The 27,090-nt window shown below is 41.6% G+C and overlaps 1 protein-coding gene and 1 non-coding gene across 10 annotated transcripts in view; both read left to right on the top strand.

Annotated features, from left to right (window-relative positions):
• Positions 1–27,090, top strand: part of JHY (junctional cadherin complex regulator) — a 90,146-nt gene that overhangs the window by 37,305 nt on the left and 25,751 nt on the right. For 7 of the 9 annotated variants that reach the window (XR_001895227.3, XR_001895228.3, XR_001895229.3 and 4 more), the window contains exons 4-6: positions 4,703–4,816; positions 13,839–14,494; positions 20,763–21,057. Coding sequence is in view for 6 of the 9 variants with exons in the window: in XM_017949021.3 (XP_017804510.2) it covers positions 4,703–4,816; positions 13,839–14,494; positions 20,763–21,057 (1,065 nt within the window). In the remaining 3 variants the exon portion in view is untranslated. The remainder of the gene's footprint in view (positions 1–4,702; positions 4,817–13,838; positions 14,495–20,762; positions 21,058–27,090) is intronic. The other 2 variants (XM_017949020.3, XM_031652855.1) reach the window with 2 other exon arrangements.
• Positions 6,668–6,807, top strand: LOC116269956. The gene has a single exon (XR_004177749.1). It is a non-coding gene; the product is annotated as a U4 spliceosomal RNA (small nuclear RNA).

Here is a 27,090-nt window from a genome sequence, read left to right as displayed (position 1 = left end):
TATGAGGCCATCTATAGGAATGGAGACTATGGCCAACAGCAGGGCCAAAATATTTCATGTCCTTTGCCTCTAAACAGGTGAATAATACAAACCTTTGGATAATTGAAACAGCTGTGCTAAATATCAGGGTTGCAGCCTCACAATGGCAGACTGGCAGACAATTTCTATCATTGTGTCTCCGCCTCTTTTGCTGGCTGTGTATAAACACAAGTGGCAGCAGTGCTGCCGTGAGCAGGTGTGAATCTCGACACACAGCAAGGTATATTAGAAATAGGGTAGAGAAATAAATACTTCAGCTCACTCCTTAGCCAAGTTAATCGAGAAATGCTCACTGAATCCAGTATTATGCCTGGAAGCAGGGAATTGAATAATAGGTGTTGGAATGATGGTAAGCTAACATTACTTAAAAAATCAACTCTATTTAATTCGGGTATGTGCTAGTTGTCAATACTATCAAAGAATGAGAGTAACAAAGAACCCAATAAATTAATGTGGGGCCCCCCACAACATCTGAACATAAGGTCAGTAGTAAAAACAATATAAAGGAAAAAAGGCAAAACCTCCAGTGATTGCAGAACTTAATGGTAACGTCCTTATTTAAACATGTTTCAGTGTGTCTTTACGCGGATTCGACTCACATACAGCTCTTGGTAAAGCATCAACTTTTTTTGTAGTGCTGTCTGATTCTGTAAGAACCTGATGAGTTTTTTTGAGCAAGAAGTAGCAGCCCAATCTAGCTCAGCTGTACTCAATCTGAGTTACTTTCCTACCTACAAACCCTCACTTCAAAGCAAGGAACATAATGTACAATTTTTTAATGGCTCTAGACCCAGGCACTCAGCCGCTCTGCTCTGCGCCTTACCTCAGTGTAAACACCTCATCAAGATTGCCTGCGCTTCAACAATAGCAGCCAAATGCAATTCGAGAACCACAAGCCTTTGAAGTCCTCCCTGCAAAGGCCGGTTTTCTAGTCTGGGATAATGACAAGCCATGATTGCTGTCTTTGTTGTATCTTTTCAGTAGAGAAGCAATTATAGGCCCCAATTTAACAGAATAGACATTACACAGCTTATGATGCTCAAAATGCAATTTCATTTGATCATTTTCTCGATTTGATTGGTATTAATAGAATGGTTCACAAAAAAAAAAAAAAAATAGCTGGCAGAGGTTGTGTCCCATTCCACTTTGAAAGAGATAATGTAGAAGTATGCTTTACTTGCCCAGGGATCTCACTGGGGTGATTCAGCCGTTGTGTTCTACCAAAACAGCCTGTGGAGGGAAATATTGTATATCCTACATTTTCTGGAAGAGGAAGCGTGGGACACTAAATTTTTCATTTGTAAACTTTTCGCCAGTGCTATATAAGAGATTTCGCCAGTGCTATATAAGATCATTGTCAATCAAACAGTACCAACAGTAATAACCTGAATTAACTAAACTAAGTCCCCTTTATTTCTTAGACACTTACGAAAGTCAGGCAATCAGCATCCTCATGGCAGATCTATGAAAGAGTTCAACTTCCTTTTTTCCCAGGCTCCAGACGACAGTTTCTCTGAGTCATCCCCACTTCGAGGTTTGAAAAGGATGATTCCCTTGCCTGCTCAGTCAGCTTAGTTAGGTTTTTTACTCTTGACCTTCATTTCTCCTCCAAGATAGAGTTGATTTTTCTTTTAGATGAGTCGTGTTTCTGTTGAACATCATGGTCCTATGAGATTGAAACCTGCTATAACATTGAGAAAAGTTGTGAAATCTAATACTTTTATAATGATCTAGTGTTTCATCTTGAACTAGCACTGTGAGAGGGACTGAGATAGAAATATGAAAAATAGCTGGCTTTGGTGGCTCACACCTATAATCCCAGCACTTTGGAACTTTGGGAGGCAGACCGATCACTTGAGTCCATTAGTCTGAGACCAACCTGGGCAACATGGGGAAACCCTGTCTCTACTAAAAATACAAAAATTAGGTGGGCGTGGTGGCACATGCCTGTAGTCCAAGCAACTTGGAAGGCTGAGGCAGGAGAATCGCTTGAGCCCAGGAGGCAGAGGTTGTAAGCCAAGATCGTGCCACTGCACTCCAGCCTGGACCACAGAGCAAGATCTGGGAAACAAAAAAAAAAAAAAAAGAAAAAGAAAGAGAGAGAGAGAGAGAGAAAGAAGAGAAATAGCTCATTTATAGTTCTAAGCTTTTCATTTCAGCACAAGTTGAACTGTTTCATGATGTGAAGTTTTCCATTTGCCGTGTAGGTTAATCATTCAAAACCTGGTGATTACTTCCATTTGTAATCAGAATTCCGTGATCAAATAGTCTGTTTTTGTTTCGTGTTTTAGGAATGAAAATTCAAGCACAAAAATGTTAAAAAGTTTTTACTTTTTCCCACTTTCAGATTAACCTTAAGTATTCAAACGTTCACACTGTCTATCTGCCCTATCTCTCTCTATATATAAATACAGTAATTGTGATAGTTACTTTAGCAAAGTTAATAGAGATAGCTCGGGTAGAAGTAAGGTTACACCTGAAATAAAAGAAACAACATGTTGTGTTTTGTACAGGGAAGCCACATTGAGTGGTCAGGAATGAGAGTGTCCTCATTGTCAAATATTTACTTATCACTTAATATTTAACAAATTTACCTCTTTCTGTATTGAATACAAGTCTGAAGTCAAAGTAAACAGCAGACAGAAGATCTGAACACAAACAGGACAGGTCCCAAAACCCAAGTTCTTTCTAGTCATACACCTTGCTGCTTCTCCACTACACAGCCCGCCGGAGGAAATGTAACAAAACACTTGTAAAGTCCTAAATCTAAATTTTAAAACTAATTACATCAGTTCTGCGGGGAGAGACTTAACAGCATTTCTAGGCAGTGGAACAGAGAGTGGGCAGAGGAGGCTGACCTGAGGACTGCAGCACAGGGGAATGAGACAGTCGGTCCTCTAAATAAGAGCAGGCTCACAGGAGACCGGGGTCAGCTTCTACCCGCGCAGAACTGTTGTCTGAAGAAGGGGTTAGTCTGGTCTGTGTTATTCCAGAGGGCAGAGGCATAGAAACTACAGAGACATATATCTGTGCATATAAGGAAGAGCTTTCTGGCATTCAGGTTGCTCAGTTAGGGAGCAATATGTTCTTCATGCATGAAAGAGATTTCTTTTCTCCTCCTCAACCCATAGAAGATCTTTAAACATACTAATACTGACAAACAGGTAAGGTAAGTCTTGCCAGGAAATGGGGCATGAATTTAGGCAGACAGTGAGTAAACATCTACCAGGGATGGTGTGGATGTACTGGAAAACTGGATTATCTCCAGAATATTTTCCAGCATTAAGATTGCATAACTTTAAGTTTTCTTCCTGCAGTACATCCTGAGGGCTAGAATGCCGCATAGCACAGACACTAATTTCTTGATTTAAAACAGGTAACTAATGGAGGCAATGAAGGGCCCTTAAATAATTTAGGAACCTAAATCCTGTGTAGCTGCCTTCATTCATATTTCCCAAACCTGGATGCAGATTAGACCCACCTGGGGAGCTTTATTTATTTATTTATTTATTTAGAGACGGAGGCTCATTCTGTCGCTCAGGCTGGAGTGCAGTGGCATGATCTCAACTCACAGCAACCCCCGCCTCCCAGGTTTAAGCAATTCTCTGCCTCAGCCTCCCGAGTAGCTGGGATTACAGGCACTGGCCCCCACGCCTGGCTAATTTTTGTGTTTTTAGTAGAGATGGAGATTTCACCATCTTGGCCAGGCTGGTCTTGAACTCCTGCCCTCGTGATCCACCTGCCTCAGCCTCCCAAAGTGCTTTGATTATAAACGTGAGCCACCGCGTCTGAACTTTAAAAAATTTTTAAAATAGTAGATAGGGAACTTATAAAATATATTGATGTCTGGGGCCACTCCCAGAGCTTATGCTTTAATGGGTTTGAGGTGGGATCAGGGGATTAGTATTTTTTTTTAATTTCCTCGGTTTTTCTAATATCTAACTAAAGTTGAGAACCACCAACTTTACGTTATTCAAATTCTCTGAGTACCAAAACTACTAATCGTGCAGGTCTAGGATATTTCTAATAAGCGAGTTAGCAACACTGTTGCATGTGCAGGCTCCGGAGAAAGACCACCCAGCTCTTCTACTTACTAGCTGTTGATCCTGGGCAAATTACTTAACCTCTCTGTACCTTTGTTTTCTCATTTGCAAAAAGGGAGTAATAACATATGCATACCTAATAAGGTGGTTGTGAGGATTACCTGAGAACATTGTGTGCTAAGGGCCTAGGACAGATGCTGGCACACCACGAGCATTCCATGTGTAAAAACATTGTTATTTCTGTTGTCGTCATCATCTCGGCGTGTCGTGTTATTTCATGGTGTTTCTATTGGCATGATCAAACGTTACTTGCTGCATCCAGTTCAGATAACTGTTCTAAAATTGGGTCTCCTGAGTATGTATTGAGCATGTAAAGTAAGTAATAGTTTGACCTTAAGGCACCAGTTTTCTCTTCATGTCTGCAAGATAAAACATTGTTTATTCCCATTTTCCTTGGGAACAATCAGGTCCCTGAGGACTGATGAGAGGAATCCTTGAAATTAACTGAAAATAAAACCTAGCCCAGCAGGACGGTTTTCTAGAGTGCACTGACTTGAGTCCCATGGCTCTAAGACTAAAATGAATCCAGTTAACATGCTGTATGTGTTTTACCTACCTAGATCTCCTACCCCGTCGGAGTAACAGACAAGACGTCTATTCAGAATGCCAAGGAAATTGAAAATGCTGCCATCGATCCTGAAGACAAATGGCATCAAAGAGCACAACAGCTAAAGGTTACCTGCTAGATTGCATTTTAAGTGTGTTTCAAGCAATACTGCTGAATATAAGTAATGATCGTGACTGAGTTCTTATCACTTAAGGGTTTATTTTTATGCTTGAGAATAATTACCCACTTTCCTATGGGTAAGACGGGCTTCGGCGCAGAGGAGCCATGGCCTGCTCAGCCAGCCAACCCTACCTGTTTTTCCAAGGGTTCTGTTTGCTGGAAGAAAATAATCATATCACACTTTCAACATACTCAGTTAGAATCCCACACAGAAGGAAGGCATGGAAAGACATGCAGGAAAAATCACAGTTCCAAAGAATTGTCCAATTCTGTGCTGCTCCCAAGTCTGATTCCTTTTGTAGTTGGCAGTTACTTATTATTCCTAGACAATGGGGACACTATTCCTGAAAACTGGATGGGAACTCCCAGAGCCTCACCAAACCCTCATTTTCAGAATATAAAAAACTAACCAACTGGTCATTTAGCGTGATGACATCCTTTTTGGCCATGGGTGTACTACTTTGAAATCATAAATGTGATTTCAGGAAGATTTTTCCGAAATTCTCCACACTGTTTTTCTAGAAGAAACAGAAAAAGGCCGGGTGCAGTGGCTCACACCTGTAATCCCAGCACTTTGGGAGGCCAAGATGGGTGGATCACCTGAGGTCAGTCAGGAGTTCGAGAGCAGCTTGGCCAACATGGTGAAACCCTATCTCTACTAAAAATACAAAGATTAGGCTGGGCCCAGTTGCTCATGTCTGTAATCCTAGCACTTGAGGCCGAGGTGGGTGGCTCACAAGATCAGGAGTTTGAGACCAACTTGGCCAATATGGTGAACCCCAACTCTACTAAAAATACAAAAATTAGCCGGGCATGGTGGCGGATGCCTGTAGTTCCAGCTACGCAGGAGGCTGAGGCAGGAGAATTGCTTGAACCTGGGAGGCGAAGGTTGCAGTGAGCCGAGGTCATGCCACTGCACTCCAGCCTGGGCGACAGAGCGAGACTCCATCTCAAAAAAAAAAAAAAAAGAAAAAGAAAAAGGAAAAGAAAAAAGAAAAGAAACAGAAAAAGCACTAGAAGCTCAGGTTTTTCTTGACCCATGTATGTGGAGCCTCCCTTGGACCGGGTTTTATCCCTGCCTAAGAAGAGATGAGTCCTTTGAAATTGCTGAACCTATAGAGCCTGTTGACATCAGTTAAAACTATGTACAGTGATAAACATAGCAAAAAAATAATAATAATAAGTTTTATCCCAGCTTCAGAGAGGTTAGAAAGAAGGGACAGCCCGAATCATCTCTTTTCCTCCCCAGTGACCTCCAGGCCACTCAAGAGTTGCAAAAAAAGAAAGAAAAAGTCATTCACCCAGAGCTTCCTGAAAGTTGATGCCAGTGAGGCCACACCTAGAAGTTAAGAGGATGGGGAATGAAATGTCTCATGACTGTGGGATGTGGAGGACAGGATCCACTACCAGACCTTATAGAGAGCCGGGGGAGCTTGGTCAACAGGAACCGGGGACAAAGGAAGTACCTTAAGGTTTGCCATGCATTATAGGTAATGGGCTGGGTCACAAGAGATGAATTTCTGGGCCTCGACCTGCTGTTTACTTGATGCATGACTGGGCAAATCTCAACTTTTTCAAAGCCTTAAGTTTCTTCTTTATTAAATGAAGGATTAGCCTAAATGACCTTTAAGGTCTATCACAGCTGCAAAATGCTAGAATTCTATGACCATGTATGTCTAGTTATTTAAATTATTATAGAAAATACATTTGAAGCATGTAAGATTATTGCAACCTGTAGCTTTCATAATTGTCACTGAGGAAAACCATAGGATTCTCAGCTAATGATAAAAGGTAAAAAAACTTTGCCCAGTGGTAATATCATAACCAGTGAGATTTATACAAGTTGCGATTATTGCTAACTGAAAACTTTTCCTAATATCCGCCATGATGACTTGAAATACAGTCAGCATTGGCAATTTTGGATAGTCTCTATGGAGACCGAAAAAAAATAATAATCAAGGTAAAATCACAGTGCTTGACTGATGTCATGACCTTTGACAGAGGCAGTAAAACTTTTGTACGGAAGAAAATCAGAAGAAAACCAAAAGAATGCTTTTTATTCTTTGCGTATACTGTAATTAATGTGCTTATAACCCATTCCTGAATGAAGACATGGAGCAAAACATCTAAAAAGTGTTAGACCTAAAATGACAATAACAATGAATGGCCTAAGGGATGTTTCCCATTCTTTAGGTGGAAAGGATTTGTGGACTGCCCACTGCATGCTACACACCGGCCCAGCACTCTGGGACACAGACACTTCAGGCTGCCTTTCTTTTTCCTCTTCAACTACCCAAATCCAGTGCCTTCTTTTCAGTGCCTCCTCAAGGGCCACCTCTGCATGGAGATTTCCAGCCTCTCCCACCCTGCTCCTCTGCCTTCAGCTCCTGCTGTGTCTATAGTCTGGACCACTGACTCAGGGCCTGCCATATTTGGCCGTGTCTCATTAGCTGCTGTCTTTGTTTCTTTCTTTCTTTTTTTTTTTTTTTTTTGAGATGGAGTTTCGCTCTCGTTGCCCAGGCTGGAGTGCAGTGGTAGGATCTACGCTCACGGCAGCCTCCACCTCCCGGGTTCAAGCAATTCTCCTGTCTCAGCCTCCTGAGTTACAGGTGTAACCTGATTACAGGTGTCCACCACCACTCCCAGCTAATTTTTGAATTTTTAGTAGAGACGGGGTTTCTCCATGTTGGCCAGGCTGGTCTTGAACTCCTGACCTCAGGTGATCCATCTGCCTGGACCTCCCAAAGTACTGGGATTACAGGCCTGAGCCACCGCACCTGTGTTTCTTTTGTACCCACTACACTATGAGATCTTTAAAGGTACTGATTGTATTTTTCTCTACATCCCCTACCACAATGCTTTGCCCAAGGCTGATGCTCAATAAATATTTACTGACTGATTAAAGATTCATTTAAAGATCATGGACCAGGCACAGTGGCTCATGCCTATAATCCTATTGCTTTTTCGGAGGCCAAGGAGGAGGATTGCTAGAGGCCAGGAATTCGATGTTACAGGTGCCACTGTACTCCAGCCTGGGCAATAGAGCAAGACCCTGTCTCTACAAAATACAAAATGCAAAATACAGAAAAAAAGATTATTTAGTATATCTCCAAGGGAAAATGGGCCTCATTTGAAATTTTTTTCTTGAAAAATGACTTTCAAAGTTTCATAAGCCTACCCTAACAGCAATAACCCTCACTAATGTGAAATATCTTTATGCAAAATCAAAATATTTAACACAACAAATATTTATTGACTATCTACTGTATTCCAGGCACTGTGGATTAGGTGCCTGGCCCAAAAGATATGAAAACAAAAAAACAAAAAAACCAAAAAAAACAAGCAAACAACAACAAAAATTCTTTAAAACAATAAATAAAACTTGAAGAAAGTTTGTTTGTTTGTTTGTTTTTGAGACAGAGTTTCGCTCTTCTTGCCCAGGCTGGAGTGTAATGGCACAATCTCAGCTCACTACAACCTCCGCCTCCCAGGTTCAAGCAATTCTCCTGCCTCAGCCTCCCAAGTAGCTGGGATTACAGGCATGCGCCACCACGCCCGGCTAATTTTGTATTTTCAGTAGAGACGGGGTTTCTTCATGTTGGTCAGGCTGGTCTCGAACTCCTGACCTCAGGTGATCTGCCCACCTTGGCCTCCCAAAGTGCTGGGATTACAGGCATGAGCCTCTGTGCCCAGCCAAGGTTATCTTTTTTTAAAGCAGTACCTCCCCTCTAGGAGTTCAATACTTTAGTGGGAATACGGTTATGAAATCATTATAATGCAGTAATATGGACGTGGGTACAAAATGCAGTGGAACTAAAAGAGCACCTAATTCTGCCCTAAGAAGACAGAGAAATACGCCCCATAGGAGTCAGTATCTCCACTCCCCCTAGAAGGACAAATGCGGGCAAAGGTGTGAAAGTGGGAAGAGGAACAAGGAACCATGACAGCCCTGGCTGCTGTTTCTGTGGTCTAGGGAGGGAAAAGTTGACATAGTTGGTAAGGGCTGCTGTCTGCCTCACGCATCCCAGGACTCAGACTGAAGAAGACATTGTTCACAGTCTAAGCAGGTACACAGCAGTGAGGTGCCGTGCAAGGGGCATTACACATGCAACTCATATATAAGGAAGGCTCCATGGCTTGAAAAAGCTAAATACCAAAAATGCAAACAATAATAATTACATATCTGTATATAGATGTATATTTGTGTGTTTATGTGTGGAGTGACAGAGAAAACAATGAAATGTGACCAAATGTTTAAAATTGTTCAATCTGGATAAGAATCTTTTAGAGTTGTCTGTACTAGCAATTTTTCTGTAAGTTTGAAATAACTTGAAAATGAAAAGTTCAAGAAAAAAGTGCCCACAGGATTTGGTGAGTAAAAGTTTATTGGTGTCCTGAACAGAGCAGTTTCAGCGAGATAGGGAGAAGGAACGCTCTATGGCAGGGGACAGAGGTCAGCATGAGAGATAGGGAGCAGAGACCAGTGCAGTCTACACCATCAAGATGCCCAGCTGTGAATTGAGAAAGAGATAGATTATTCTTTGCTTTTGTTTTTTGAGACAGGATCTTGCTCTGTCACCCAGGCTAGAGTACAGTATCGTGACTTTGGCTCCCTGCAACCTCTGCCTCCCAAGTTCAAGCGAGTCTCCTGCCCCAGTCTCCTGAGCAGCTGGGATTACAGATGCACGCCACCACGCCCGGCTAATTTTTGTATTTTTAGTAGAGATGGGGTTTCACCATGTTTGTCAAGCTGGTCTCAAACTCCTGACCTCAAGTGATTCACCCGCCTTGACCTCCCAAAGTGCTGGGAGTACAGGTGTGAGCCACTGTGCCCGGCCAAGAAAGAGATAGGATTTAACCAGAGAATGGCATCAAGTGAATGTTTCTTTCCTTCTTTTCATAGGAGAGACTTAAATACATTTACATACTAGAAAGAACGAGAAACCAGAGAGAGGGCGAGGAAAGAGAGAAGATACGCCTGAGACCATTTCAGCCTACGTATTTTTACTTTTAAAATACTGAGAATGATGGTCATGATCATATTCTATGTAAGAGTCTTATCCACGCCTAGAGTCTTCACTTGAAGCCAAGTCATCGTCATAATCTATTTAAGAGTCTTGGCCGGGCGTGGTGGCTCATGCCTGTAATCCCAGCACTTTGGGAGGCTGAGGCGGGCGGATCACGAGGTCAGGAGATCGAGACCCATCCTGGCTAACACGGTGAAACCCCGTCTCTACTAAAAATACAAAAAAAATAGAAAAAAAATAGAAAAAAAAAGAGTCTTATCCATGGCTAGAGCCTTCACTTGAAGCCAAGTAATCTCTCTTCATTTAACCTTGACACATAGGCCTTAGCGTCCTGAATTGCTTCGCGCTTGCCTGTGAATCTTCACGGGTTTTCCGAATCCCGCTCAGGTTGTGTGCCCAGACTGAATGCAGTATGTATAAGGCTCAGGACTCTTGCTGGGCAATGTGACGGGCACATTCCCACTGGTTAAGATCTTAACCAGGTATCTTAGTCTGTTTGTGCTGCTATAACAAAATACCATAGATCAGGTGGCTTGTAAACAACAGAGATTAATTTTTTTCACAGTTTTGGAAGCTGGAAGTTCAAGGGCAGGACACTGGCAGTTTCCATGTCTGGTGAGGATCTGCTTCCTGGTTCATTGGTGCTGCCTTCTCACTGTGTCCTCACACTATGGAAGGGGTGAATGAGCTTCCTTGAGCCTATTTTATAAGGACATCAATCCCATGCAGGAGGGCTCTGCCCTCCTGACCTAGTCACCTCGAAAAGGCCCTACCTTAAAATAGCATTACTTTGGGGGTTAGGATTTAACGTCCGAGTTTAGGGAGGACACAAACGTTCAAACCATGGCACCAGGCAAGAAACATGTCAGTAGGAAAAAATAAGAGGTTCCCCAATTAAGTAATGTTTCAAAAGGATAAATAGGATGTTTCCTTTCTTACCCCTCTAAAATAACTCTTAGCTTTCCAGGCAAAGAAAAGATAATGATCATATTAAAGATATGTGGGATCTTTTACTAATTAATATGAAAGCCCTTGTAATCAAATCCTGATTAACCTTTCCAAAAAGCTGTTAATTTGGTTTTGCCTCCAACACTATCAATAGATCTATGCTTCTTCTATTCATCTGAACACAGAGTTCTTCCTTACCCACAGAGAAAATTGGAGCCAATTAATATTTTTGCTTGAGATTCTCTTAATATTATCAGATGGAATTTGTATCTCAGGCTTAAAGTACTCATGTTTTATTGTTCATAAACACAGCAGAAAAGCGGAACACAATAGAAATTTCTCCACTTCAGAGCTGATCTCGGAGCCCAGGCACAACTCTCGGGAGCGCGTGGTTGAGTCAGGTTAACTAAGAGCAGGAGTGGCTTTTGTGTTGAAGCAGATGAACTTTTTGGTTGCGATCAGAGCAGGCATTGTCCCGTCCGCTTAGGACATGTGAAAGGAAAAGTCGTGAAAAAGAAACAACCAGGTGCTGCCTTTCACAGGGTTGGGGACAAAGTTCTCTTGGGTGGCACAGTATGAATGAGCATTACTTAATAACTGAGGATGAGCCCTACTAAGAAATGATCATCCCAGCATTAGGCATCAGGATTCTCCCATGCTAACGCTCCATGTGTGACGCAAAAACCTACTGCCATTAAGCAGTTATTCTAAGTGCATGGAGTATGCACTGATTGCGAGTGTTGGTAACAAAAGAACCCCAGTGAGAGCAGGATGGAATAGAGGATTTCAGTGCTGATGGAGATTAAATCGTCTGAGAATGGCTTTGTATATTAACTTCAGGGAACTCAGGTCTTGCCACCTAAAGAGTGACACCTGATGCCCCAATTGTAGGGTAATAAATCTTTAGTAAACCACAGATCTCAAGTAGGCTGCTTGGAAGGTGAGAAAAATCATATCAAGCCCATAAATGGCTTCCTTTCTGGGGACTGAAATGCCATCTCTGGGCACTTATATTTATGTGAATAGAAGATTTAACACTTGAGACAATTGGAGTTTCATAAAATGATAAGTCCTTGGCCTTGTTGTTGTCAAAGTGCCCTGTGAAGTGTACTATTGTGATCTGAATTGTCAGCAGCAAAGGTAATAACATGATTAGGATCAAGTGGTAACCCAGGATTTCAGATCTAGTACCCAAGAAATTTCTGAGAAGTAAGTATTTTCTTTTTTGGTGAAAATTAAGAGAGAAAAGTAGGGAAAGTACATTTAGATGGCAGCATCCTGGTTACTTCTCTAGTGAGTTAAAGGCTGAACAAATATTGAAAAGAATGACATTATCAGCATCAATTAATATTTTTAGGTCACAGTCAAGGGGGACATTTTTGACCTTCACGAACAGTGCTGCCAGTCATAAAAAGAGCTGCTATGTTCCATGACCACACCTATAACTTTGTAAAATAGCAATTATTTTCTGGATCCATTACAAGAAAGGATTTTCTTGGCGCTATGTATTTGCAGAGCCTTCCTGCCCACATTTCCCCAAGCAGCTCAATTTACTGCATGAAAGGAATACCTGGAATTTACCTGGAATACAGAAAATAAGTTTTCCCTTTTTTTGGAGCACCACAAGTAAAAATTTAAAGTATGTAGGAGCTAATCAGAGCCTGGCCAATCCCCTAGAAAGCTCAAATTCTCAAAAGAACAGCTTCTAAATTTCACATTAGAAGCGTTATTTCTTTCAAAATGTGATATAATAAGTAACATTGTATATTGCTGTTTTAAATTTAACAATCAACATTATCATTATAACGTGATTTCACTAGAAATAGAACACTGCTTAACATTATACAGGAATAGGATGAGTCTTAGTGGTTGTATCAGAATGTATCAGAAACGAGAAATCAAAGCTGAACTCTTATCACAGTAATTTGATCATTCTTTCTAGCAAGCTAAAATAATCATTCATCCAACTGCTGCATTTTTCAGTTAATGTTTTATAGATATAAGCTAAAGAGATTTTTTAAATATATGTGTTCAGAAAGGAAGAAATATATTGCAGTTATATAACACACTGATGCATATGGTCATCCTATTGTTTTCAATAAGCATGTAATCATTCTTTGCAAAGGTCTCTTAACTCAGCCAGTTTTTCACAAAGTAATGAGTGCTTTATTCCTTGGAAAATATTTCTAAATGGCAATAGCACAATGTAGTTACATAGTGTATCTATTATACCAGGAGTACATTTTGTTGTTAGGAGACTTTGAAAAGCATAAAGACTGTTCTGAAATTGAAATATTTCCCCCAGATGTTTGATTGCCTAAGCGCAGGCTATATTAAGGAACAGAAGCAAAACAACCCTTGTGGTTTCACAGATGTCCTATCACAGCACAGACTCTTTTATAATCCTCTGAATAAAATCTAATTTGTTTCATCTGGTGAAGAGGTCATTTCTAGCTTCTGACCAGCATGAGTAAAAAGATCTGATCATCTGAATTGTATTTAATATTAGATTTGTACTTTGTTTATAAAGCAAATTATTAGTGTTTTCTGGTTAAGATTTTTAAAAATATTCATGTTACTTAAAATAAGCTTATATATTGTGACGTAGATTCGCGTTTGTACTTTCTCCATATCTCTCGAAGTAAAGCTTCCCCACTCCATCCCCCAAGTTGGCGACACTTTTAAGTCAAAGACTTAACTTTTAAAACTTAAACTTTTAAGCCAAAGACTTGTCCTTAATATAAAGCCCATTCTAAGCTTTCTATTTCTTTCTAGGCTTATAATCCTAAATTTCCAGGAGGAATCACTCAGTTATTAACTCTCCACTGCCCTGAAATTAGGAAAAAAAAACACACACAAAAAAACCTCTACTTTTTCTGTATCTGCTTTCAGTTCTATAGTCAGCTTCCCAGTCCCCAGTTTGGAAAACACTGATTTAAATTTGTGAAGAGTGCCAGTCTTCTAATTTTACATTAACCAAAAATATCTCTCTAGAATTACCAGGAACACTGGTCTCAATATGAGAGTACAAAATCAAGCAGTGTACCAAGAGGGCAGCCTTCTGAAACGGTGAATGACCATCAGCCTTCCAGAAGACCAGCCAAGCCCAAGATTCGAAAACAGCATAAACACCAAAATGGCCTGAAGTCTTTCACAGCGGAAGAGGTGACTGCCAGTCTGGAGAACCAGAATAACCCTCCCAGGCAGCAACAGAACCAAAATCAGCCTCTTGATACTTCACCAAAGCCTGAATCGATTGTGATTATGCACGCCTCTAACAATGATGCACAAGCTTCAAGGGCACTTAGGGGCCAGAATCTCAAAGAAACCTCCAATACATTTGCTCCACCAAAACAGGCTTTTGACAAGGTCTTATATAAAAACTCTACTGGATATGACTCTGGACTGAATGTTAATAAAGAAAGAGGACACAAAGACCAAGAAGAGAAAAGATTTTCGTACCAGCAGCTACACACCCTTTCTGACATGGATTTGAACAACCTTAATGAACTCTCTAAGAGACACGTGCTCCTGAGCCAGAAAGGCTCTCAGTTGGTTTATCACAGAAATGTTCATGGATCAACTGAAAATAAGAAACAACCCAAACAGCCTTACACAGAGACAAAATACAGGAACCTAGAAATGTTATGGTAAGAATTCCCTTTTCTCAAGTGGTTTTCTAGAGGAGAAAGGAGAGACTGCTACAGAAAGACTGGAGAGGGAGAAGGGCAAGGGGAATCCATAAGGATGGCTAGGTGAGAAGAAGAGTTCACCTAACAACTTCCTTAGCTCTGATTCCTGCCTCAAAGAGTCCACTTTTTTTTTTTTTTTAGGCAGAGTCTTGCTCTGTTGCCCAGGCCTGAGTGCAGTGGTGTGATCTTGGCTCATCACAACCTCCGCCTCCCGGGTTCAAGCAACTCTCCTGCCTCAGCCTCCCAAGTAGCTGGGATTACAGGCGTTCACCACCATACTGGGCTAATTTTTGTATTTTTAGTAGAGACGGGGTTTCACCATGTTGGCCAGGCTGGTCTCGAACACCTGACCTCAAGTGATCCACCGCCTTGGCCTCCCAAAGTGCTGAGATTACAGGTGTGAGCCACAGCGCCCAGCCAAGAGTCTACTTTTGATGGATTTCTTTTCCTCTTCCCTGTCTCCTCTATTTTTCCCCTGTAGTTAAACTAGAAGTTGGAGGGAGACAAGGACAGAGGGACCCAGTCAAAAAACATCAGTGCTTTTTTGAGGGCTGCAAGTAATGTTTGGAGGAAACAAATGATCTCCAACATTATCCTGGCCTGTCCTGAGAAAATAATCTAAAATACAGAAAAATATGCACATACAAAAAATATCATCATTTATAGAAATGACCTAAAAATCCAACAATAGGGAATGTTTAGGTAAATTATGATATTTAGTATCATGGAACCACTAAAAAATATGGTTATGAGGAAATGCTTCTATAGGAAGAAAATAGTAAGGTACAAAATTACACCTTGGGTTGAATGACACTGGTGGAAAAAAAATTACATCTAGGGAGTATGAGCTCTACTGTGTAGGCTCTACTGTGTTCAAATATGCACAGAAGAAGAAAAATTCACCAAAACATCAATAGTAGTTATCTCTAGCAAGAGAGATTGGGATTTTAAAAATTTATTCTTTATATTTTCAGAACAGTTCAAGTTCCCGACAATGTAGATGTATAACTTCTATAAACAGGAGAATAAAAGTTATTTTAAAAATTACTTCAGGCACCATTTCTTGGTGTACTTCAATCAAACATCCTTTCTACATCCCTAACATGCTGAATATAATGCTACAGTGCTCAATGCTATACAAGATACAAAGAAGTATGGTGTGTGAGGCACCTTCAGGGAACTTACTTTCAAAGTAGGGAGACAATTACTCCCTTGTGAGTTGATCAAAGAACATTTAAGTGCTACACTTGGTGGTATGGAATGTAGATTCAATAAGACTTAAAGTTAGCTTCCTAGAAGAGATCATGATAAATAGCAGGCATCTTTGTCTTTTTTTCCCTGATTTTAGAAAGATTGTTTCTAACACTTATACCATTAAAAATAATATTTAGTTTTTGGTAGATAGATAGATGATAGATAGGAAATTTCCTCCTATTCCTCTTTGCAAATAACTTTCAACATAAATGGGTATTTGATTTTATCAAATACTTTTTCTGCACTTATTGAAACATTTCTCCATTAATCCTTTAATGTAATGAAATATGTTAACAGATTTTCTGATGACACACTATCCTTTTATTCCTAGGGTTAACCCAATTTGTCATACTGCATTTTTAATAAGTTGCTGGATTTGATGTGTTAACACTTTAAGATTTAACATTTTCATATACATGAAGTGAGATTGGTTTATAATTTTCCTATCTGCCAGTGGCCTTGACTGGGTGGATTATCAAGAAAATACCAGCCTTATAAAATGAGTTGAGGACTGTTTCCTCTTTTTGCATCCTCTGGACACTTTATATACAATTGGCCTTATCTGTTACTTGAAGATTTGATAGGATTTTCCTCTAAAACTATTGGGCCAAAAATGGGTTTCGTTTGGCTTTTTGTTGTTGTTTGTGAGCAGATTTTAAACTCCTGATGCATTTACTATAATCATTATAAGACTTTGCAGTCTTTTCATTTTCACTTTAGTCAGTTTAATAAATTATATTTTTCTGGGAAATATTTTCCTTTTATGCTAAGTGTTAAAATGTACTGTCATAAAACTTTTTGTAGTATTTAAATAACTTTAATATTATTCCACTTTTATTATATCTATAATCATGTCCCTCTTTTCATTTCTTTTTTTTTTTAATCTTTTTGGCAACCTCAACCTCCTGGGCTGCTTCTGCTTAATTTTCTCCGTACATATAGCTAATTGATCCTACACTTTTGAGTAGCCTCTTAGTGTAAGTTTCCATAAGGACAACTACATCTGGCAATTTCTCAATTCTTGTCTCTTTCTTGGAGCTCGACTTTCTAGACTACTTTCTTTCTCATTCTAGACTTGCTACGCAGCTGTCCTGCTGAGGATTCCCTTTGCCTTTCTTCTGATAGGATTCTCTTTTCAATATCTCACATTTTCCTTAGTTTGTTTGAGCACCCCTTCCAGTGATTTTTTTCAGATTGAAAATGTGGTCTAAGGACAGGGGACAGGGTGATGGTCAGTTCTCAGCGTGCCAGTGTCTTGTGCCACACTTGTTTTCTGACTACAGTCCGCTGTTGTTGTGCTCATATTACCCTTGAGAATCTCCATGTCCTCATGGAGACTCTCTTCACTCTTCTCCTTCGTCACCCTTCCTGTTTTTTTACATCCCCGTTCTCTTTCTTAGTTTGCTGTCTAATTTTGGTAGAGAACATCCTCCACTGCTTGAGAAGTAAATGTTTTGAGATCTTGCTGAAATTATCTTTCTTGTGCCCTCACCCCTGATTGGTAGCTTGGCAGAGGATTGTAGAATTCTTGATTGAAAATTGGCCAGGCACGGTGGCTCACGCCTATCATCACAGCACTTTGGGAGGCCAAGGCGGGTGGATCACAAGGTCAGGAGTTTGAGACCAGCCTGGCCAAAACAGTGAAACCCCGTCTCTACTAAAAATACAAAAAATTAACCAGCCATGGTGGCAGGCACCTGTAATCCCAGCTACTCGGGAGGCTGAGGCAGGAGAATGGCATGAACCTGGGAGGTGGAGGTTGTGATGAGCCAAGATTATGATGTCGCCCACTCCAGCCTGGGTGACAGAGCAAGACTCCGTCTCAAAAGAAAAAAAAAAAAAGAAAGAAAGAAAGAAAGAAAGAAAATCATTGTCCCTCAGAATTGCCTTCTTGCATCCAGTGTTGCTGTTGAGAAATCTGAAGCCACCTTATTCTTGATCCTTTATATATAACTTGTTTTGTTTTGTTTTGTTTTCTGGAAGCTTTAGGATCTTTTCTTTTCTCTACTGAAGTGAAATTTCATAATAATGTGCCTTCGTATAGGTCTATTTTCATAGATTAAGCTGGGGCTTTTAAACCTGAAAACACATGACCTTCAGTTCTGGGAAAATTTCTTGAGTCATCTTATGGGTAGTTCCATTCAACCATTTTCTGTTTGCTCTTTCTAGAAACTCCTATGATTCAGATGTGTTTTTCCAGGACTGTTATTATGATTTTGTTTTCTCTTTCCTTCTCCATTTCTTTGTAATTTTGTTCTACTGTCTGGGAGGGTTTCTCAGTCCTAGCTTCCAGTCTTTCTACTGCTATCATGTTTGTTAATTTCCGACAGGATTTTTTTGTTGTTGTTTCTGTTATTGGTTTCTGAGTGTTCCTCTTTTTATAGCCTCATGTTTTTGTTCGTGGATGCAACATCCTTTTTTCTCAACATCTTCTTAGATTTTCAACAAGGCAAAATAGGCTGTAAGGGCCCTTGTGACTGAATTTTTCAGTGTTTTTAATTCCCTGCTTTGTTTCTCTGTCCTCTAGGTCTTTGTCAGTGATGTTTGTCTCTCTTCTCCTATTTTGCTGCCTTCCACCTTACGGCTTGTGTCAGATGTCTGGCAATGCTTGATCGTCTTCTCATGATCAAGTATGAGGGACTAGAAGGCTTATTGGAAGCTCTGAGTGACAGTGCTTGTTGACTTTGAGTACCTATAGAATGATCTGTAGAGGCCATCTGATAGGAAGCCCCTCCTGTAAGTTTTAGGTCTTTTATCTTGGTGCTCAGATTTATTATCTGTGCTTGGTGCTTCACAGGCAGGAGACTCGTTGGCTTCTTCAGAATGAAAACCTCCAGTGAGCTGTGGAGAGAGGGAACGGACAGTTGCCTAGGTGCACAAAATGGAGATGGTGATCTGGAGATCTGACTGGTTCTTCTTTCTTTTTTTCCGAGACAAGAGTCTCACTCTGTCGCCAGGCTGGAGTGCAGTGGCGCGATCTCAGCTCACTGCAACCTCTGCCTACCGAGTTCAAACGATTCTCCTGCCTCAGCCTCCCGTGTAGCTGGGACTACAGGCACGCACCACCATGCCAAGCTAATTTTTGTGTTTTTAGTAGAGACTGGGTTTCATCATGTTGGCCAGGATGGTCTCGATCTCTTGACCTCATGATCCACCCGCCTCGGCCTCCCAAAGTGCTGGGATTACAGGCGTGAGCCACCACGCCCGGCCCCCTTTGAATATTATGTGTCTCAAATTTACTCTATTTTCTCCTGTAGGAACCCCAAATAGCTGTATATTAGATTGTCTATTCTAGACTTCATGCCTTTTAAACTGTTTTTAGTTTATACCTTTTATCTCTCAGTGCTTCTTTTTGAAAAATGTATTTAGGCCGGGCGCGGTGGCTCAAGCCTGTAATCCCAGCACTTTGGGAGGCCGAGACGGGCGGATCACGAGGTCAGGAGATCGAGACCATCCTGGCGAACACGGTGAAACCCCGTCTCTACTAAAAAAATACAAAAAACTAGCCGGGCGAGGCGGCGGGCGCCTGTAGTCCCAGCTGCTCGGGAGGCTGAGGCAGGAGAATGGCTCTGTCACCCGGGCTGGAGTGCAGTGGCCGGATCTCAGCTCACTGCAAGCTCCGGGTAACAGAGCCAGACCCCGTCTCAAAAAAAAAAAAAAAAAAAAAAAAGAAAAATGTATTTAAATAAGCTTTCCAGCATAATAAATCTCTCTTTACCTGTGTCCAAGATGTGCTTTTTAATGTATCCATTGAGTTTTAAATTTCAATGATGATATTTTCCATGTCTAGAATTTCTATTTGGTTCTGATTGAACCTCTCTGTTCTTTTTCCAAAATACAGGATTTTAAAATATGTCTCTTGGGTTCTTAACTTCTTTTCTCGTGTCTTTACTCATCTTAAACAACCTTATGAATGTTATCTAGGATCTCTCTATGTGAAGTTCTTGGAAGTCTACTATTGCTATTTGGATGTGTGTGCATGTGTGTCTGCTGATTCTCATACTTGACAGATTATTTCCTCTTCTGGGCAAGGACCTTGGATTGTGAACTCACATTTAGCCACCTTTCCTGTGGAAACCTAGGCAGGCTTGGGTGGGAGTGTATTTATCCAGAGAAGTTTTATATTTGCTTCTGCCAGATACTACAGAAGTATCCCTCATCCAATCATTTTTATGTTAGTTTCTTCGTGTTGGATTTCCATGATTATGTGGGTAAGGTAAATTTGAAATCCAAATATTGTCCTATAGATACTCACAAGAGCTTGTTGTTGCTGTTGGGTTTTTGTGGGGAGTGGGGTTTGTTCTGTTTTTCTATTCAGAGCCCAGAGACCAAGACAGACAGACTTGCTTATTGTTTCTCACGGCTGGTGAATGGGTTTTTAATTAATGTGGCTTTTAACTGAGGATGAGGATGTAGCACCTCAAGTTATAGTCTTCTTACAACGATCTTAGCTCTGATTCCCTGCCTCACACAGCACCAAGATCTTGCATATCCTATATCGGCGTTAACTATTAAAACTCACACCTAGAGACCCAAAACTCTTGTAAAGAAAGCTATAACTTCAGCTAATCTAAAATCTGCTTTGGTTTTTATTCCTTTTGTTCATTTTGGTCTTCGGAGATTTCTATTTATGTTACCAATTCAACTATGTATTTAAAGGATGTTTAATGTAATGCAACATTTCTAGGTATTTTGCAGTGGGAAGGTCTTTGAGTTTTCAAAATGGTGTTTTTCTATTCTGAATGCACTAAACAAAAGTTCTAAATAAAATGTAGACCGTCCTAAAGGAAAAAGAGGAGGAGTTTAAGATAAGTAAGAAATTAATGTAGTCATGAAAAGATTAAGCTAAATGCCATTAATTTGATTTGGGAGTGATAAATACGTCAAGTTAATGGTTCAGAAAGACTTTTATGCTAGAGGTCTTATGTATCCAGATTTTATTAATAGATTTGTGCTTTTTTTTTTCATTAAGGAAATTCCATTCTTCTTCTGACAGCCAGCCCGTTAGAGCTTCTCCAGATTCATGGCTCACCCAGATAATGGAGCAGCATCAGCAAGCCTTGGTGCAGCTGACCGACGTGCAGCCCAGTGAAGGGGCCTTATCCAGCATCACGCTTCCACCTATACTGTCAAGGGTAGAAAGTGAATCCCAACTCAGTTCAGAGAGAAGCCAAAGAAACCAAGTGAATATTAGCCGTAGCAATTCTGAAGGCTATCTGTTTCAACTGGAAAAGGGAAAAAAGCATAAGAAAAGAAGCAGCAGTAAGGTAATAAAAGCACCATTTTACCAAGTAACCCTTCAATTTTGAGAATACAGATGGACCTTTATTTAATTATAGCCCTGGAACAGGGATGGTCATTACTGAGTTGCTGCCACACTGGCTGGCCCAGAGTCCTAAGGAGTTTCTTACTCCTGCCCCTGCTACTCCCTGGGGTTTCCCTCCCCTTCTTTCTAGAAGTTGTTGCTGCCAGGGATGCCCATTTCTCCCTCCTGTTCAAGTCATCTTGGCGAGAGGTCTCCACTTGCAGAGTGGCAAAACTCCTCCTCTCATCCCCAGCTGAAACATCCCTTCCTCAGAAAAGCTTCCATACTCCACCCCAAGCCCCATGCTAACCTGAGTCTTCACGGTTCTTAAATCATTTCTTCCCAGCTCATTCTCATATCTTAAAAAGCAGAGAAAGTGGGGTTGAGTGAGTGAAAGCGCTTGTTGCCATTGCATTTTTCCCACCATCCGCCACCATGAGAACTTATCTTGGCTCTAATCTTACCCCAACTTCTGCAGTAAAATACGTGGGCTGGCCAGTGATTGAACTTTCCTCTCAAACGTTAGCTGACCTTTACTGAGTTCTTTGTCTCAAATCAATTCACCATTACTAGCATCTTGGTGCACTTAAATCTTTTCTCTTAGGGCCTACATGATTTAACAAGTAAAATTGGAGGCCCAAAGTAGAATGTTTTCAGTAAGAAATGAAGGAGCGTAGGAAGGAGACTCTTTATGTCCTGTGTATTTCTCTTCTGTCACTGGCAATAAAAAGCCCTCAGGAAAGGTCACTTGCTTCCAGTGTCAAACAATAAGGAAAAAGCTAGAAAATGCATTCTGTTTTACAGGCAACAGGGAAAGGCCTGGTTGAAAGCAATAAGCCTGTGGTGAGTTGGGTTTTCAGGGAACAGACTGAAATGGAGATTTGCATGCAGGAGGTCTATAGTGGAGCAACCTTGGGAACCTCCCCTTTAAGGGAGTGAGGGAAGCGGGGCTGAGCAGAGATGGGCTGTGATGCAGACACAGCAGTAGCCTTAGCCACGGTTCTGAGGGTTCTAAAGTTGGGATGGCCCTTCAAAGGCAAGGGGCCCAGGCTTTTGTTCTCCCATACCGACCTGCCATTGGATAGTGACTGCCCTGGGGAAGGGTGGTGACTTCGGGCACAGCAGCTCCACGTGACTGAGGCAGTTTTTAGGGAGGAACTCAGCTGTGAGCCATCAGTGGACAGCACTCCCAGCATCTGGGGAAATGAGTGCCTCAGTCCAGAAGGGCCTCCACTCTAGACAACTTGAGAGGAATTAAGCAAATGATTTCTAAGTTGAATTCAGTTTGTTATTAAATAATTTCTAGTCTGGGTGCGGTGGCTAACGCCTGTAATCCCAGCACTTTGGGAGGCCGAGGTGGGTGGATCACCTGAGGTCAGGAGTTCAAGACCAGCTTGGACAACATGGTGAAACTCCATGTCTACTAAAATACAAAAATTAGCCGGGCATGGTAGTGGGCGCCTGTAATCTCAGCTACTGGGGAGGCTGAGGCAGGAGAATCACTTGAACCTGGGAGATGGAGGTTGCAGTGAGCCGAGATTGCAGCATTTCACTCCAGTCTGGGTAACAAGAGTGAAACTCTGTCTCAATAATAATAATAATAATGATTTCTACTAGGAACTTGTAAGGTGCTGGGATGTAAAGATGAGCCATGACCCTTCCTCAGAAGAAGCTCCCAGTTGCATGGAACTTGGGAAGGCAGACATGTAAATGCTTATTATGTTGCAGTATAATGTTGCAAGCAAAAAACAAATAATGATATTAATTAATAATAAAAGTGGTAATAATAATGTAGGCACGCATGGGGAGCACAGAGGAACATAAAGGAAAACTGATATCCTGACCCGGGGGTCAGGCAAAGCGTCAGAAGATAATTCAGAACTAAGTCTTAGAGGGTGGTGAAGAATTGGCAAAGAAGACTACAAGAGCAGACGGGGCGCGATGGCTCACACCTGTAATCCCAGCACTTTGGGAGGCTGAGGCAGGTGGATCACAAGGTCAGGAGTTCGAGACCAGCCTCACCAATATGGTGAAACCCCATCCCTACTAAAAATACAAAAATTAACCGGGCGTGGTGGCAGGTGCCTGTAGTCCCAGCTACTCGGGAGGCTGAGGCAGGAGAATTGCTTGAACCCGGGAGGTGGAGCTTGCAGTGAGCCAAGATCGCGCCACTGCACTCCAGCCTGGGTAACAGAGCGAGACTCCATCTCAAAAAAAAAAAAAGACTGCAAGAGCAATTCAGGCGGGAGTACCAGCACAAACAGAGGTGCTGAAGCTGTAACATGGTGCATGCTGGGGATGAGAGCATTTCAGGTTCTTGTGACTAAACCTGGGAGGCAAGGAGTGTTGAAAGATGGGAGCGGAGTGGTGGATAGGGGCCAGGTCTTAGAGGATCTCATTTTCCATTCAAAGAAGTACTTTATTCTGTAGGCCAGGGGGGATCATGGAGGACTTTTAAACATGGTTGGATTTGTATTTTAGAAAGGCAGCTCTGGCTATGGTGTGCAGGACAGATGTAAGACATCCCAGAAAGTGACGGGATTAGGAAGTCTGTGGATCCTCAAGTGGAGTCTTTAGAGAAAAAGATAAGGGGTGGCCTCAAAGAGAAGGGGAAGCTGGCCTGGAACAGGCAGCGAGAGGTACTAACGAGAAGAAAAGGAGGATGTCTTGGGGCTGAGATATGACCCCAGCCCAATCCTGCAGCTCCCATCTTGAGCCCGTCTGTGTACCGTGGGTCTTCAGCTCACAACCCTAGAGTTCTTACCCCAGCTCCTTCACATACCCGCTCCTGGGGGCTCTTTGAACTCCTCATTCCAACTTCACCCTCTCATGTCTTCCCCTCTACTGGGGACAGGACCCTATCCATGCCCACATTGTGGAATCCACAACTAGTGACTTGGAGCTGGGAGAATCCCCGGTTCTGCTGTAAATAAGGAGAAAGGTGTTTCTTGTTTCTTTTCTTTTTTTGATATAGAATCTCGTTTCATCACCCAGGCTGGAATGCAGTGAAGCAATCTCAGCTCACTGCAACCTCCACCTCCTGAGTTCAAGTGATTCTCCTGCTTCAGCCTCCTGAGTAGCTGAGATTACAGGCACGTGCCACCACACCCGGCTGATTTTTGTATTTTTAGTAGAGATGGGGTTTCACCATGTTGGCCAGGCTGGTCTCGAACTCCTGACCTCAGATGATCCACCTGCCTTGGCCTCCCAAATTGCTGGAATTATAGGTGTGAGCCACTGCGCCCAGCCACAAATGTGTTTTTTTAATCACAGGTAACTTCTTTTTCCACAGAAACATCATTACATGGTAGTTAGGCTGTCAGGTATTATTAGTACTGTTTTCAAGAGTTTTGTGACTAAAGTAGGTTTTGAAGACTTGACTAGGAAGCTGCACATCATCCATATTATTTCTGTAGGGACATGTATTCAGAACACATTTTTGAGGTGAGGACTGCCTGTTCACTGCAGGTCATATAGATTACCAGGGCCTAAATTTAGCTCAAACACACTAGCTCACAAGGGAATCTTCTAGGTTAGGGTTCTTGCCAATGATGGGTTGTTGCTGAAAATGCAAGCTTTTGAACTCAATTCTCACTTGGCAAGATTTAGAGGAAGCCATGGACCCATTCATTCCTAGGTTCTCATCTCTGTTCCCAATATCTCTTATGACTTGAACGAGTTATTAATGCACCTGAGCCCTCTTTTCTTCATCTGCAGAATTATTCTTTCTTTTTGTAGATTTGGTGTGATATTAAGTGAAATAATGTATTAAAACCATAGCTTAGTCCCTAGCAAAGAAGAGACATCAACTAAATGTTAGTTTCCTTTCCCTTTCCCCTTCTTTTAGTTGATTGAATTTATGTTTCACTGAGAAAAATAGAGGAAAGTTCTCTGACGACAGTGTGTGTCACCAGAAATCTAAGCGCTTGGGAGGTCAGGGGAGAGGAAGGAAAATTTGCAGTTGCTGCCTTCCCAGCCATCTTTCCAACTGGGAACATCCCCCTTCCTGCTTTCTATCAGGAATGTTACAATCTATATATCCATTTTCTCAATCCAGCACCTTCAGCTTACATCTGACAAATTCACAGAAGTGCTCTTTGTCCTTTAAGATATTCCAGAAGCTAAAATGACTTAGAAATGAGCTATTTGTATAGGACAGCAGGTAGTCGAGGCACCAGACAGAGGGGATCATTATCCAGGTCATGGCCATTTGCTGGTCACATCAGATCTTTTGGTTTCCAAGGGAATTGCCCTGAATCACATTAAAACTTTGAGGATTTGTAAAGATAATAGGCCCAAGCACCTTTCCTCTTCTCCTGACAGTTCTGTTGTAACTGAGTTCTGAATGCCAGGCATTGTCCATGCCATGAAATCTAGACATCAGGCAGTCAGGGATCAACGGATGACAAACGGCATAAAAATATCTGTCGCAACCCACTACGAAATGACTGCTTCAGGAGTTTGCTGATAGCTAACTCTGCTGAGCTGAAGTAATTAACTCATGTGTTGGTGTCACAGACAATCTGGGCATTGCTGCTTGACTGCTTCTAAGAAGGGGTTTATTTGGATTAAGTTTAGCAACTGCAGAGCAAATTTCCTTCACTTGCTGTTCCACAGTATTTGAGGCATTGTTTTTTGTCGCGTTTTTCAGTAACTTTCTCACACTTACCCATCTGAGGAATTTTCTGGAGAATAGCTCTGCAGTGGCCCCCAGCAGGGTACCACCTTTCAGAGCTGAAACACGTCCTGACAGGAACAGTCAATGTCATTTCCAGTCAGGGCACACTGTGTCCCAAGTTTGCAACTAAAAACTCTGCTGTCTTGAGAAGAACTGTGGTTAATTCCTGGTACAAACCTTGCATCAGGAAAGTCCTATGCCATCGTCCACTAAAGCGATCAAGTGTGAACACCAGTGCAGAGGGGCTGGTCTGGCCTTAACAATCCTCAGATGGTGCCAGGCTCGGTCGATGCCAGCTCGTGTACGTCTTATGCAAAGACCAGCAGCAGATCTCATCAGGGATTGGTTGAGAGCATGCCTGCATTTTCCAATTTGTTCCCCTTGTGTTTGGAGACTTAACAAGACTATCATTGTTGATTTACTTTTTTTTTTTTTTTTTTTTTTTTAATATTGTGCTACTATGACCTTTTAGTCTTGTAACAGCCATGGAGAGATAAATCAAAGTGAGTTCTGGGGGATTATTTTTACTATAAAAGACTTTTGAGGAGCCAGAAAGTAGATTAGTGGTTGCCTAGGGCTGGAGGTGGAGGGGGCAAAGGGAGTGACTGCTAATGGGGACAGGATTTCTTTTCAGGGTGATGAAAATGTTCTAACATTGGAATGTGGTGATGTTTACACAACTTGGTGAATATACTGAAAACCATTGTATTGTACAACTTCAAGTGGGTAAATTTTGTGGTATGTGAATTATATCTCTATAAGCTGCTAAAAAGACTTTTGATGGAGAGAGATCAAACAAAATTGCACCTCTGAGAACAAATCAAGATTACTTGCGCCAACCTTAAGTAAATCCAAGATTTTTCATTGCCAGTCACCCAGAACAAACTCCGTTAGGAGCCATCACCATCCCTTGAGAAAAGTCCCTTTGCTATAAGCACTTCATCCATCCTGTAAAGGGATCAGCAGCACTTGGAGATCACCCTTTGGGCCACACTCTGGCCCTTCATATCGAGGTGTAGTACTAGACCCTGGCTCTGTTATTCTGTGATAGCCAACATGTTTATTGTAGGTGATAGTAAGAACTGTGGCTGGAGAGCACTGGGCAATTATTCATGCTTCACAATGTGTCTTTTGTAAGTCAGTGGAATGATTAGAAGTTAAGCTGCTTCAGACTTAGGATGTGATTTGTGAGCACTGATCATTTCTTTCTCATCACCTTTGGACAAATTGGATTTACGACTTGGACATGAGCAGGCGTTTTTTCCTTCCTTTTAATTATTGGTTTACTTTGGCAAATAGATAGTAATTCAGTGACTG

This window comes from Papio anubis, chromosome 12, assembly GCF_008728515.1.
Source record: "Papio anubis isolate 15944 chromosome 12, Panubis1.0, whole genome shotgun sequence".
NCBI classification, from domain to species: Eukaryota; Metazoa; Chordata; class Mammalia; order Primates; family Cercopithecidae; genus Papio; species Papio anubis.
The sequence above is the reverse complement of the archived record's forward strand: the minus strand, read 5'-3'. Positions and strand labels throughout refer to the sequence as shown.